At 39.9% G+C, this 14,548-nt stretch overlaps 1 protein-coding gene across 3 annotated transcripts in view; it reads right to left on the reverse strand.

Moving 5' to 3' along the window:
- CCDC25 (coiled-coil domain containing 25) overlaps positions 1 to 14,548 on the reverse strand; it is a 38,887-nt gene that overhangs the window by 17,895 nt on the left and 6,444 nt on the right. For all 3 annotated transcript variants that reach the window (XM_058720752.1, XM_058720753.1, XM_058720754.1), the window contains 3 exons: positions 10,298 to 10,337; positions 5,508 to 5,559; positions 61 to 136 (listed from right to left, as the gene is read on the reverse strand). In XM_058720752.1, the coding sequence (XP_058576735.1) occupies positions 61 to 136; positions 5,508 to 5,559; positions 10,298 to 10,337 (168 nt within the window). The remainder of the gene's footprint in view (positions 1 to 60; positions 137 to 5,507; positions 5,560 to 10,297; positions 10,338 to 14,548) is intronic.

Consider the following 14,548-nt stretch of genomic DNA (forward strand, 5'->3'; position numbering starts at 1 on the left):
TATTCTACTTCAGACACAGAAATCGGTGTTAATTCTGAAAACACCTCTAGGAAAACTGACCTTGAATGCTATTGGCCTTCACAAGATGGGCACAGTCCATCAAGACTTCCTTTGGGATGTCTTCTATTTTTTCCCCCTGAAACAAAAATAAACCAGATGGTCGACTACCTTGTAACTGATCAATACCGGAGCACTTACAGGGTTTTAGTGCCTTACGAAGCACAATTTTATTAAAAGCAGAGACTCTTCACTATATTTCAGAACACTGAAAAATGAAGTCTATTATGGGAGTGTTTGAGAGAAGGCAGTACAAGTAACACAGAAAATACTAACACTTAAGAAGTGAGGAAAAAGGGTATTGAAAACCCCCCACCACAATATTAACTATAATTATGCCTGAGTAACTTTCCCCTCTTTCTTGTTACTTTCTTCTCTTCATTCTTACTTCTAGAAACCGTGTAGGGAAATGGTGCCCTGTTTTTGATAAGTGGAAGTCTTCTTTGCTGAGGTCCTTACGACCGTGCTCACAAAGGGACACCTCATAGTTTTGGCTGTCAAACATCTGGTAGGTCATCTATCAGCCTTCATTAGAAACTCAGCTCTTAGTGTGTTAGATACAACCATCCACCCTAAGGGAAAAATAATATTGACTCATTTTCTGTACAGATAATGTAACAAAGTCAAAGCTGAATAAGCAAAGCCATCCCAAAACAACAAAAATACTTCAGAGGCAAGAGCAATGGAATCACCTCAGTACTGGCTCCAACCAGGCATGGGATTAAAGAAGCACTTCTGTATGGGAACGAAATGTTCTTCCTACTAAATACTTGAGATTAATTTATACCATCATGTTTCTAAATTTGTTTTTGTTTGAAAATGGGGATCTCTCAAATACATAAATTGTGACCAAAAAAATAAGTGATTTAAGTTTGCCATTACTTCAATGACCTATCTCAGGCTGTGCAATTCTCTGACCACTAAAATAAAGGATTCTGAATTTCACATCTTGATAACACAATGTCATTATTAAGAATATCAAACATTACACCAGGTTATAATATGATGCCTTCAGGGACTTCTAAAATACACAGAAGCAGACTGACCCTACGCTAAATAAATCAAAATGAGTAATTAAAAAAAACAGCTACCATGTTTTAAGTACCCACCATGTGCCAGGCACTAAGTAAATAGCCATGTGAAATAGTTTACCTTCACTTTAGCAATGAAGAAACGAAGCTTAGCAAGGTTAAGTAACTGGGCCAAGGTCCCCTAAATCTAGTAAGTGACAGGACAGAGGTGAGAGATGAACCCAGGGCTAAAGCCATGTTGTAGCAACTGAGCCCAGAGTAGGGTGCTTAAGAAATTCTCGTGGAAACGTACTTTCTTGGTCCTTGATGTCAGGCTTCATCCTGATAGCCCTTCTTAATACCTGTGTCTGTCAGTATTCCTAAAGCAACCTCATCTTCCTGTTTTGCTACTTCTAATATAATATGAGCAGACATAAAAAAAAAAACACTCAGCTTAGCATTATGAGTAAAGTCAGAGTAAACTCTGTGGAGAGTGTGAGATGCCCTCAATACGTAAACGTCAGAATGTAACTGTGGGCTTTGTGCCATCCATGTTAATGAGATTAGAGACTCTATGGGTTTTCAAAAACCAAAGCAGCCTAGGAAAGAATACTGCTGAATATCTGTGATCTTCAAGGTCTAGATTGAATTCAACAACAAAATTAACACATACGATGCTTAGCATGTGCCAGGCATTATCCTAACTGCCTCAGTCATGCTAGCTCACTTAATCCTCAGTAACATAGGTACCGATTGCTCCCTTTTACAGATGAGAAAACGGGCACAGCTAGGTAATTTGCTCAAAGTCACACAGCCAGTAAGCAGCAGAGCCAGGATTCAAATCCAGCAGTCTGGATCCTGAACCACTCTAGTCTTATTCCATCACTAACACGTACTTGGTACCTATTAAGTACAAAAGGCTATGCCGTTTACTACAGATCAACCATGTAAATGGTGCCTAAAAAGCATTTATTTTTACTGAGCACATTATGTGCTTCCAAAAGAAAATGAAATTAAATTTCTTTTCACACATGGAGAAACCGGTGGTAATGTCAACTTGGGACTACTGCTATTACTTCCATTTTCTGACACAGAGTCTAAAGGAAAAAAGTTTAATCTGAACCAAGAGGAAACTTGGTAATACCATACTTTATTTCCTCTAAACTTAAAGTAGTTCCAAAATGGCAAGAAGTTGCCAAGGAGAATCCAGAGTTTTGTTCCAGCACAGAGTTCACAATCTTTCTCATTTCCTTTACAACACAGTTCTCAAAAATATCAACAGTATAAATAAAGATGGGGCACAATGTTTAACCTTGCTAGTAAATTAAGAAGTGAATATTATAACCATAATGAAATAGCATCTTGCATTTATTGAAAAATTGTCAAAAGGTTGCTATATTTTTTAAGTTATAAAATCCCAGGAAGGTCTGGAAAACCTGTATATATCAGGTAGCATTTTAAGCTAGCGCAATATTTTTAGAGGGCAATCTGGTCTTTGAAACATCTCCCAAATGCTTCTATCTTCTGGCTCAGCGATTCTACTTCTGAAAAAAAATTTTTTTTAATGTTTTTATTTTTGAGACAGAGAGAGACAGAGCATGAGCAGGGGAGGGGCAGAGAGAGAGGGAGACACAGAATCCAAAGCAGACTCCAGGCTCTGAGCTGTCAGCACACAGCCTGACGCAGGGCTCGAACTCACAAACTGTGAGATCATGACCTGAGCTGAAGTCGGATGCTTAACCAACTGAGCCATGCAGGCACCCTGAGAATTATTGTAAAAAAACCCAATTCAAAAAGAAAAACAGAAAGTGGTTCATAAAAAAAAACTTCGTGTTGGGGATTCATGATGCTGAAAACTATAAACAACTTATATTCTGACAGGGGAGCTTTCGGACAGGGGAGCCAGGTAACTGTGGCATATCAACTCAAAGCAGCCAGTCAAAACAATAAATATGAAAATAATACAGTAACATGAAAAAGTTTTCAAAACTGTCACGTGAAAGAGTAATACAATCAACTAGGGGAATTAAAAATTGTTGTAATAATACAATCAACAGGATGGAATATAAATGGAGACAAAAGAATTGGAGTGCATGGCATGACATCACTGAAAGGCATGGGGTAAAAAAAAAAAGCAGCTTACAAATAACTTTGGAAAACAGCATTTCAACTGGAAACTGTAAGGCAAAAAGACAAAAATAACTGCACATAAACAGCATACTTTAGTTGATAAAGTTGTTTCGTATGGGGATAAAGCTTAACACATCTGAAACCACTTCCACATATAGTGGGAGTCAAAAAGCAAATAGATGGTAGATGGTGGGAACCAGGCTTCTCACTGTGAGAAGGAATTAATAGAGAAGCAAAGAGAAAAGACTAGAATGGCCTCTATAATAACAGATTCATCACAGACATCAGTTTGAGCTCATGCTTAACATAGATACAGATAGAGAAACAATCCAACATACGAATTGCTAACGTGGGTTAATATACATACATGTACTTCCTAGCTCTTTCTGCTGAGAGGGCCTAGAAGCAATGACACTCTAGGAGCAGTGAGCACACCAAGTCCAGATCTTGGCTCCTAAATACAATTCCCCAGTAAAAGGAATCAGGGTTCCTTGGAGAAAGGCCCGATTCTAGGACTGGGGCAGGGAAAATACAAGAAGAGCCTACACCATCTTAGAGTGTCACAAAGGAAGTGCTCAAAAACCAAAAGGATGGGAGCATATCAAAGCAACACAGGAGGGGCGCCTGGGTGGCGCAGTCGGTTAAGCGTCCGACTTCAGCCAGGTCACGATCTCGCGGTCCGTGAGTTCGAGCCCCGCGTCGGGCTCTGGGCTGACGGCTCGGAGCCTGGAGCCTGTTTCCGATTCTGTGTCTCCCTCTCTCTCTGACCCTCCCCCATTCATGCTCTGTCTCTCTCTGTCCCAAAAACTAAATAAAAAACGTTGAAAAAAAAAATTAAAAAAAAAAAAAAAAAAAAAAAAAAAAGCAACACAGGAGCCAAGCTGAAAGAGCTCCAACCAAAGCTGGAACAATTTCAGCAACCAAATAACATAGAACCGATTATAACCTGAAGTATAAAATAAATGTATGAGTCCATACTGATACACGTAAACTACTGTAAAATGTAGGGGAGAAGAGATAGAATCTTCTTTCTAAGTTTATGTAGATACTCCCCACTCCAAGAAGTGAAGCTTAATTCCATCCCCTCCCCTACAAGTATGGGTTGGACTCGGTGATCTGTGTCCAAATAACAGAGTATGGGAGAGGGGAGGAAACCTGGCAAACACTGGCCTGGCCAGGAGATGAAGGTTAGCATCACTGGTGATAAATCCTACTAATGCACGTGCCCCTGACATGATGTGAGGAGGAGGGCACTCCACTCCTGTGCTATTCTTCCTCCAAAACCTGTAACTCCAGTCATGAGAAAAACATCGGATAAACTCAAATTGAGGGGCCTTCTGTAAAAAAACCTGACCAGTACTTCTCAAATTGCCATGCTCATGAAAAACAGGGAAAATCTCACTTTCAGAGCATGAACTGTCACAGACCAGAGACTAGGCAGACGTGACAACTAAACACAACATGGGACACTAGACTGGATCCTGGAACAGAAAAAGGACATTAACGGAAAAACTGGTGAAATCAAAATAGAGCCCGGAGCTTAGTGAACAGTAACATACCAATGTTGCTTTCTTGGTTCTGACAAATCTGCCATGGTCATGTTAAGACGTTAACAATGGGGGAAGCCAGGCATGGGGTATATGGGAACCCCATGTAGTATAGACTATTTCTGCAACTTCTCTGTAAATCTAAAAGCATTCCAAAATAGGACATTAAAAAAAAAAAAAAAAAAGGCAATACACATACCAAGTACGTATACCCTATGATTCAACTGTATAAAACATATGAATGTTAAGGCATTAGAAATAATAGTGGTCTTATGTTACTAGGAAACATTGCATCTTTTTCCTTTACTATTATAATGCTGTGTTAAATGTCCCAAAGAAGCCCCTGATAACTGGGAACATCTATCTTTGGTGAGGCAGGACAATCACATGAGTGTGAGAAAAAGGAACCACATGTGATCTCCACTGGAGAAGACAGAAGGTCCAGAACTGTCAACTGAAATGAAAGGGAGAGAGAGCAGAGGTGACGAACATACCTAAAGTTGCAGGATAATTAGAGCAGTGGTTCTAGCTAAGGTATGTACACTATGTCCCCTTTCAAGTTTCAAAGTCACCAGAATTTCCCTTTGTCATTTTCTGGGTCAGGGGTAGGACAGCTCTTCATTTGCTACCTTTTTTTATCTTTTGCACATATTTATTATTTTAAGCAATTTAACTGCCAAAAAAAAAAAAAAAAAAGACAGAGGACAAGAGAGGATGCTCATCACTAAAGAAAAAGCATGAGTCCATGTTTAAATCCAGTTACCTTATGTAATCGAAGGTATACATGAGCCGAAGAGAGTTTGTCCACGTGAAACCTACAAAGAATGAAAACTACTTTTAGCAAGAGGTACAAGACAACCATCTCCTCAGGCCCCTTTCATTTAAAGCATTCCAATCCAAAAAATATTAACTCAGTGCTTACTACATGTCAAGCACCATGGGGAGTAAAAACACGATCACTGCCTCCAAAGGGCTCACTGTCAACTGGGAGAGGTAAGGTAAACAGGGCAAGTTCTGCAGCTGCATGAGACTAAGAGCCAAGCTGAATACTAGAGACAATAAATGGAAATGCCTTGGAAAGGGCAATTTTTTTTCAAGTGAGAAAGAGCTATCAGTGATCACAAACTTCACTGATCAACTGAGACTCAGAGGGTATCTGACTAAAACACAGGACGTAGAGAAAACACAGGGAAAGGAATTTCAGGTGAGGAGAGAAGGGAATGAAAGAAGTCATCAAGATCCACGGTGTTGCAAGCCTGGGAGACTGGCAGGACTATAGAGGAAAATACTTTACAGGTGGAGAAGGCACCGGTTTGGGAAAAAAGATGAGAGGAATGGTGTGGGACGTCCTAAGTTTAAAAACAATCCAAAGAGAAGTACAGAGTTGGACAAGCCATAAAATGGGTCAGACCAACAATTCATCCCTCCTTGTATCTGACAATGGCACTAATATGTTTTCTGGGAAAGCACGGGGATTGCCCTTTATGATACAGTCCTAAAAAAATCCCAATGTCCTAAATTTACCTTTCATTAAGCCTCTATCATCCACCAATTGAAAGAAACCTTTCTAAACTTAATTCCTTTTACACCCTAGTCTAACATTTGGAGATATTTACCAAATAAAGTTGACGTTCTCTCTTTCCAGCTTCCAGAGATGCCCCCAGAATTCTCGCATCAAACAATGGTAACACATGATGGTCACTTTGGGATTCTGATAACATTAGTCATCTCTTCCTTACTCCTCATCTTTCTAGACTGAAGAGTGTTCAGTAAAACCCTAAGGAGGCACCACTACACCCCATTATATATTTCTCTAGACATTTTCTTAGCATTAATGTGTTTTTAGAAGTGAAAATGGTCACACACTCATGCCTACTGTAAGACGTGGACAGCATGATTCTATACAAATGTTAAGATTATGGTGTTTCTAATGCCCTCTTAAGGAAGTTAAGCATTTTGCTAGTCACCATGGATACAGAAAAATACTACACATTTTTGGCAGTCTGTGATACCTCTAGGTTTTTTTTGTTGTTTGTTCTTTTTTTTTTAACATGTATTCATTTTTGAGAGACAGAGGGTGAGCAGGGGAGGGACAGAGAGAGAGGAAGACACAGAATCCAAAGCAGGCTCCAGGCTCTGAGCTGTCAGCACAAAGCCCAATGCGGGGCTCAAACTCACAGACCGTGAGATCATGACCTGAGCTGGAGTCCCACGTTTAACAGACTGAGCCACCCAGGCGCCCCCTCTAGGTTTTATTATTATCCATTACTGGTAACCAGAATTGGACATTGATTTATTTTTCTCATATAAGATTTATATTCCCTATAAGAGATTCCTACTGATTACTGTCTTTAGCTTGGCCTTTTCCACTGAAAAAAATGTGTTTTTGCAAATCCAGAAATTATGTATCTAATTATCTTCTTTCAGGATCTTAGGAAGCAAGTTCAGTTGAAAAGTAACTTGCCCCATTCTGACTTGTCTTAAGCCAATTCTCTATTTATAACAACTCTTTCCTACATACCCATAGTAAATCAATTGTATCCTGATTTTTCTTAAAGGTCTGACATGGAATTTTGTCCAAAGAGATACATAAGTAATTCAATGTCTATCTGATGGAGTCATACAAAAGTAATCAAAATCCTAAAACACACATGGGAATATCACTGCTGATGCACAGAGCAACTCCAGGCTGGGAGGTATATTGCTACAAGGGCAGGGGGAATGTGTGGAAGTGTGGGGCTTTGGTTGCACCGTAAATCAAAAAAGCCAGCTCCCTAAACAAACTATCTTGGGGAGGTTCCTTAAAAAAAACCTTTCCAAACCTCCCAAAATGTTTACTCCGAAAAGTTTAAATTATGCGTAGTAGAGTTCCCTAGTTCCTTCTGGTCCTTGTTATCGTCCTCTCCCTACTTAATCACTGTTTTCTTTACTGAATGCAGAGACTAAAAAGTTCAGTAAATGTGCACCAATGACCTGGGGATGCGGACGCAGGGCCTCAGAAGCTGGGCAATTGAACTCCTGAAAGTGGGGTCCCTGGAGATACTATTCTTTGGGGGTTTGGAGGCAGTAAACACACACTATTTCTATCTTCTTTTGTTTAAAGATAAATTCAGTTCCATTCTCATTTAGTCCTGGAAAAATCCTTTCCTTAAAGGTGTTTTCTGGTATAAACTCAGATGCTGATATCCACGCAGGTGAAGTTCTAAGGTTTACCTCAGAGTGAACCAGGTTGAAATGTGCCCTGGGGAATATCGATCAACTGAATCATTCTTAGCATGCCCAGGAATGTTTCCAGGATTGACACAACAGTCTTGAAATTTAGGGCTGGCTATTCTACCTCACAGCAGACCTCGAATAGCTTCTCAAAGTAAAAGTCAATCACTTCCAGCAAGAGTCATGAATTTCAGGGTGTCAAAATGGGTATCTGTAGACACCAGTTTGGTTAAGTAGCATTCCAGGAGATAGTCAACCATAATGAAATCAAAAACCCAACTGAGAATACATAGGGCGTAGGCTGTAAATTGGAAATTTCTCTTCCACTTACTTAAGTGTAAAAAAAAAAAAAAAAAAATCAGGTAAAAGGCTGTGGCAAATTGACTTTTGTGGTACATCTAGATATGTAACCTTTTCTATGCAGGTGTTTATACTTCAAACCTGACATGTTAAAACTTCACAGCAGATAACTACATAACAGATGCAGCCACGTAACAGATGCAGTAGCTCTAATCTCCCTTGACAGGATCTGGAGATCTCTGGGTTTTAAGAACAACTGGAATAATCCAGCCTGGTGACAGGTGCTCAAAATGGAGACACCAGAATGCAGTTACTGTGAAGAAATGTCCAGCAGAGATCATTTCTACACAGGCAAAGAGTTAGTTAATTAGGAAGTCAACAAATATTTTTTGAACATGTACCAGGTGCCAGGTCTTATGCTAGGTAACAGGATGTGGGACTGAACAAAACAAGTGATCGCTGTCCTCGTGAGGCTTATGGTCTAGGGTTCTAGGAAGGGAAGCAGCATTCAATCCAGAAGCCCTCAGCAGTGCAAACTGAACACCTGAAGTGAAGGGGGTACCAAGCGGTGTCTCCCTTGATGACACTTGTTACCTGAGCTCAGCAGATGGGCCTGTGCTGGGACAGGGGGCAGATAAAAAAAAAAAGACTTTAAAATTCCTCAGGTTTGTCGTGCCTCTTGGTTCCTGGAGTGTGGACGTTTAGAGATGGCAGACAGGAAAGCATTTCCTGCTTTTTAAGTTAGTCTCTGTGTAATAGTTTTCCTAATAAATGTCCAATGCTGTCCACTTCATTGAAAATCAAGCAACTCTCCTAAAAAGTGACAACCTAAACTCTGTCTCTGTAGGGAATTAAATGAAGGATTCGGGCCCACACTTGGAGAAAAGAGGTCCGGAGAGAGTTGCAGCAATGGCCTAAGGAAGGAAGTCACCCTCAGAAAAAGAGCAGTAGCCTAAGGGAAGAACAAAATTGGTGATTCAGAACTAGAGCCGGCTGGGGGGCCAGCAACAACCACAGCAGATCTGTTCAGTTTCTTTTAGCCTTAGTGTCCTCATCTGAAAAATGGGCACAGTACTAAGAACTATTTTACAGGGCACTGTGAAATTGAGTATATCAATAAGGTAAACACCTGCCAATACTTTGCATCTATTTAGGTATTCAATAACTAATGACAGTGTTCATTATTACTATCATTAAAGCAAACAGGATCCATGTGCCTATCTTCAGGGACAGCATTTGGTAGAGGGGTGTTTGTGGAGTTGTGGAGACCACACCCTACTCTAGGTGTAGAATTAGGCACCAGGACTCAGCAAACTGAGTCCGAGAGTGTTACATCAAAGTAACGGGAGTCCAGGTCCTCCTAAAAGGTTCCAGGTCTGAGTGGTAGAAACTCCCACGTGGCATTCTAAGGCAGTTAGAAAAAGAAAAGAATGCAACTAAAATGAGGAGTTTTTGGTTTGTTCTGTCATTGCTTTTTGGGCTGGGTTTTGTGAGCAGCAAATGAAATTATCTCAGAAGGCAAAGAAAGCATGATTATTATTTTTTAAATTTCCAGAAAATATTTTAGAAAGAGGGGGTAGAGCCTGGATCGAGACAGGGCTAACCTCATGAGGGAGTTGAGAAGACAAAGGGAACCCAGCCTGTTTTCTTTAAAGCTGGACCTGGTCAGATGCCCTATCTATTCCATCCACATGGAAGCTTCTATTTCCCTCACCACTTCTTGTGAAGCCCTCATCCATCTTCTCAAGAAGAGTGGCCTGAGCACGTGAGTGTGGCAGTCTCACGAAACCACTCTGAGAAGACACACCATGAGGTAAAAGAAAGCTTCCGAGGTCCGGCCTCCAACCTCAGGGTTGCTGAGACATCATCCCCAGTTGACACAGTGATTAGAAATGAAGGGAGCTGGCAGTCAGCTACTTATCACCGAACATGAACAAAACACAAAGTAGGAGTTTCAGTTTTCATCATAAAAGTGAGGTGGTTGGCCAAATCCAAGAAAGTATATAATGCATAGAAAGCAGAACCGAAATTGTGACTTACCAAATATCTTCAGGCCAGCCATACTTTATTAGATCTTCGTCTAGAGTGAGATACAAGAAAACAAAGAAAAGGTTAAAAAAAAAAACCTGTCAAATGAAAATATGCCAGAGTTTATACCAATCCTTCCCACAACTGTTTCTCTCCCTTAATGGAGAAAAGAGTAGTTGAGAGAGGCTTTGATGCCTGAAAATAGAGAAAAAAAAATTTGTAAAAATAGCTTTTAGAGTTGTCATAATTGATATAATTTTTATAATACTTAAAAGAAAGTTCAAGATATTTCTAATTTTTTAAATTGTATTTATTTATTTTAGGGGGGAGGAGCAGAGAGAGAGGGAGAGAGAGAGTGCCAAGCAGGCTCCGCAGTGTCAGCATGGATCTCACAAGCTGTGAGATCATGACCTGAGCCGAAACCAAGAGTCAGACACTTAACCGACTGAGCCACCCAGGCACCCCCAAAGATATTTCTATTAAAAGTTAGTTAAACTTCAAATTAGAGCAGCTGAGAGGTTAGATGAGGTCTTGGGAAATTGATTCACTGTAATAAACTTATTTGTCAAAATGGTTTTGTTCATCAGTGAACTGTGTTTTACTTCTTAAAAGAGACCTCTTAATTATAAAATAGTAGAAAATTAGAAAATAAAACCACCACCAGGAGTATAAAAAAGGAAATAGAAATCACCTAAAATTCTGTCACATATGAAAGTAAAAATAAAACAGAAGAAATAGCTATAAGTTAAAAGTAACTGTCTCTGCAGGACAAAACAAGGACAGGATGGAAAATATTATTATGATACATATTCTGTTACTATTTGAATTCTAAAGCTATGTATTTCTTAGATAAAAGTAAAATTAAAAATTAAAAAGGTCTTTGGAAACAATGACTACTTAATTCTACCATATGAATAAACTTTTCTATTGTTCACATGTTTTGTTTATTTTTAACTTCATTTATGTATTTTGAGAGAGAGAGAGAGCAAGCAGGGGAGGGCTAGAGAACAAGGAAGAGAGAGAGAATCCCAAGCAGGCTCTGCACTGTCAATGCAGAGCCTAACGTGGGGCTCAAACCCACGAACTGGGAGATCATGACCTGAGCTTAAGTCAAAAGTCAGATGCTTAACTGACTGAGCTACCCAGGTACCCCTGGGCTGTTTTAATTACAAATGCTTCAGTAACTATTTTTAAAATAAATATGTTCATATTCCCGATTATTTCCTTAAAGCATACTTATATTTGTAAAAGGTAAATTATTAGTTCAAAATGTATACTTCTGTATTTTTAAGACTAATAACATATATCACTACAGAAAGGTAAGACCTATACACACGAACAGCCATGCTAATAATTAGAAATGAATTGTGTCTAATACAAAAGCGTTACAGTATTAGATACAAAGTTAAAAATTATAAGGCAAACAAAATGATTGATGTGATGACTTAAAATGTACCCAAGGAAGTATAATCTATCTAACTTGAATGGGGTATTCATTTTCCAGAAAAGCAAAAGGATGATAAATCTTGGATAATCTTAGAAACTGTAGACACTAGGGGCGCCTGGATGGCTCAGTCAGTTAAGCCACTGACTTTAGCTCAGGTCATGATCTCGCGGTTTGTGAGTTCGAGCCCCACAGCCCCTCTGTGCTGACAGCTTGGAGCCTGGAGCCTGCTTCCCATTCTGTGTCTCCCTCTCTAACCCTCCCCTGCTCACATTCTCTGTCTCTCAGAAATAAACAAATGCTAAAAAAAAATTTAAAAAAAAACTGCAGACACCATACATTTTCTGAAGGGCTTTGTATTAGCTTACATGGGAAGCTGAGCCAATAGCCAACAAGTAATCAAAAAAAGGAAAGGGAAATACAAAAACCTCTTTTCCTCAGTCAGGCAATGTTTGGCCTCCTGGTGACACCTGCTGGCTAATAAAAGGAAAACATCTGAAAGCTTTTTAGTGAAAGAAAGTAAATTATTCAATTAAAAATGCACTGATGTTCCATCCAGCCCTTAGGCTGAAGTCATCAAGGCTATCACGAATAAGTATGATGTGCTAGGAGCACTAGGGAACAGGGTGCTTTAAAAATGTAATCTCTTTTTTACAAAGCAATCTAGGAAAGTTGGCACCTCCAAATGACTCCAAGGGCTCCTGGGTTTTTTTTTTTTTTCCCACATACATTTTATTACTTTTTTAAAATTTATTTTAAGAGAGACAGAGTGGGGGAGGGGCAGAGAGAGAGGGGAGACAGGGATACGAAGCAGGCTCTGCATTGTCAGCATGAAGCCTGAAGTTGGGCTTGAACCCACGAACCGTGAAATAACCACCTGAGCCAAAGTCGGACTCTTAACCGACACAGCAACCCAGGCACCCCTCTACATACATTTAAATGACAGCAAAACTCGACTCAAGTGGACTCTAGAAAGAATCTAAATTTACATCTGCAGACATAAATTCTATATTTAGATTTATATCTGTAGATATAAATTCCTACAACAGACATTTAAGGGATTCTACGTCAAGCCCACCCTAACCCACTCCTCCTTGGCTCTCCCTAATCACATTTATGCTGCCCCCTCCTCTACTTCTACAGCACTTATTCATATTGCTTCATTTCACCTATACTTTTTAAAATAGACATTTTTTATTTTACTCTTTCTTTTTGAGAGTGCGTGAGCAGGGAGGGGGAGGGAGAGGGAGAGAGAATCTTAAGCAGGCTCCATGCTCAGCGCAGAGTCCGATGTGGGGCTCGGTCGGACTCATGAACCGTGAGATCATGACCTGAGTCAAAATCAAGAGTCTGCTGTTCAACCAGCTGAGCCACACAGAGGCGTCCCTAAATTAGACTTTATTTTTGAGAGCAGTTTCTAGGTGCAGAGCAAAATGACCAAATACTTGTTTTTGCATGTGCCTCTCCACCTTTAATACTATGAAAACAGAGACTACATCTTCCTCTTTGGATGCTCAGACAGGCTGGCGTACGGGTCCACACAGATAAGCTCTAGCAAACACTGAACTAAAATGGAAGGAAAGGGGCGCCTGGGTGGCTCAGTCGGTTGAGCGTCCGACTTCGGCTCAGGTCATGATCTCACAGTCCGTGAGTTCGAGCCCCACGTCGGGCTTTGTGCTGACAGCTCAGAGCCTGGAGCCTGTTTCAGATTCTGTGTCTCCCTCTCTCTCTGACCCTCCCCCGTTCATGCTCTCTCTCTGTCTCAAAAATAAATAAATGTTAAAAAAAATAAATAAATAAAATAAAATGGAAGGAAAAAAGAGACCTGGTGGGAATGTCACTGGCACAGCTGCCTTAGGTCAGTAACACTAGCAGCCCAGCAGTGTGAGCCAGTATCAAGGCAGTCCTTCACTGTAAGAAATCAAGTCCCCTGCCCAGAGTTACACGGTGCAAAACCCAGGCAACCATACGTAGCAGCTCTCCTTTAGGTGCTTCTCAGTAACCTAAGTCTTGGGTTAGCATCCTTGATATGGTAGAAAGGAAAGCAGATTTGGTTAGGTGTGGATCCGTATCTACTGCAGATAACCATGGCTGGTTATAAACAGCCTCCTTGCTCGAGGTAATACAAGGAGATAGCATCCCTGGTCAGCTACATTCATCAGGATGGGGCTACGGAAAAAAAATACAAGTTGCCTCTGAAGATGTAGGAGTTACTAAGAGAAATATAACAACAAGTATACTGCAGACTGGGTGCCTCCATTAAGTCAGACTAGAGACAATGTCATGAATTCATTATAATGAAAAACTGTTTAAAAATTAGTTATTTTATTCTGCTGTTTTTTTTCTCTTGGCTAGGATATAATAGGCTTGCTTATTCTGATTCTGCCTTATGGTAACCAGTATTACCACACAGTTCTAAACCATTTATATAGATCCGATTAAGAACTATATATATTTAAATATCGGGGTGCCTGGGTGGCTCAGTTGATTGAAGGTCTAACTTTGGTTCAGGTCATGATTTCACAGTTTGTGAGTTTGAGCCCCACACTGGGCTCGCTGCTGTCAGCGTGGAGCCCACTTTGGATCCTCTGTCACCCTCTCTCTCTGCCACTCCCCACTCACACTCTCTCTCTCAAAATTAAACAAAAATAAATTAAAAATAAGATTTCCATAGCTATTACATATATCACGTTATATATTTTATACATGTTTTATACACGTTTATTATTTTTTGTTATGCATACATATATGTTTATGTTATGTTGTATGTTAATCATATATATGCGTTAATTATACAGTTATATATTTACACATATCAT

Source organism: Neofelis nebulosa, chromosome 3 (genome assembly GCF_028018385.1).
Source record: "Neofelis nebulosa isolate mNeoNeb1 chromosome 3, mNeoNeb1.pri, whole genome shotgun sequence".
Lineage (NCBI taxonomy): Eukaryota > Metazoa > Chordata > Mammalia > Carnivora > Felidae > Neofelis > Neofelis nebulosa.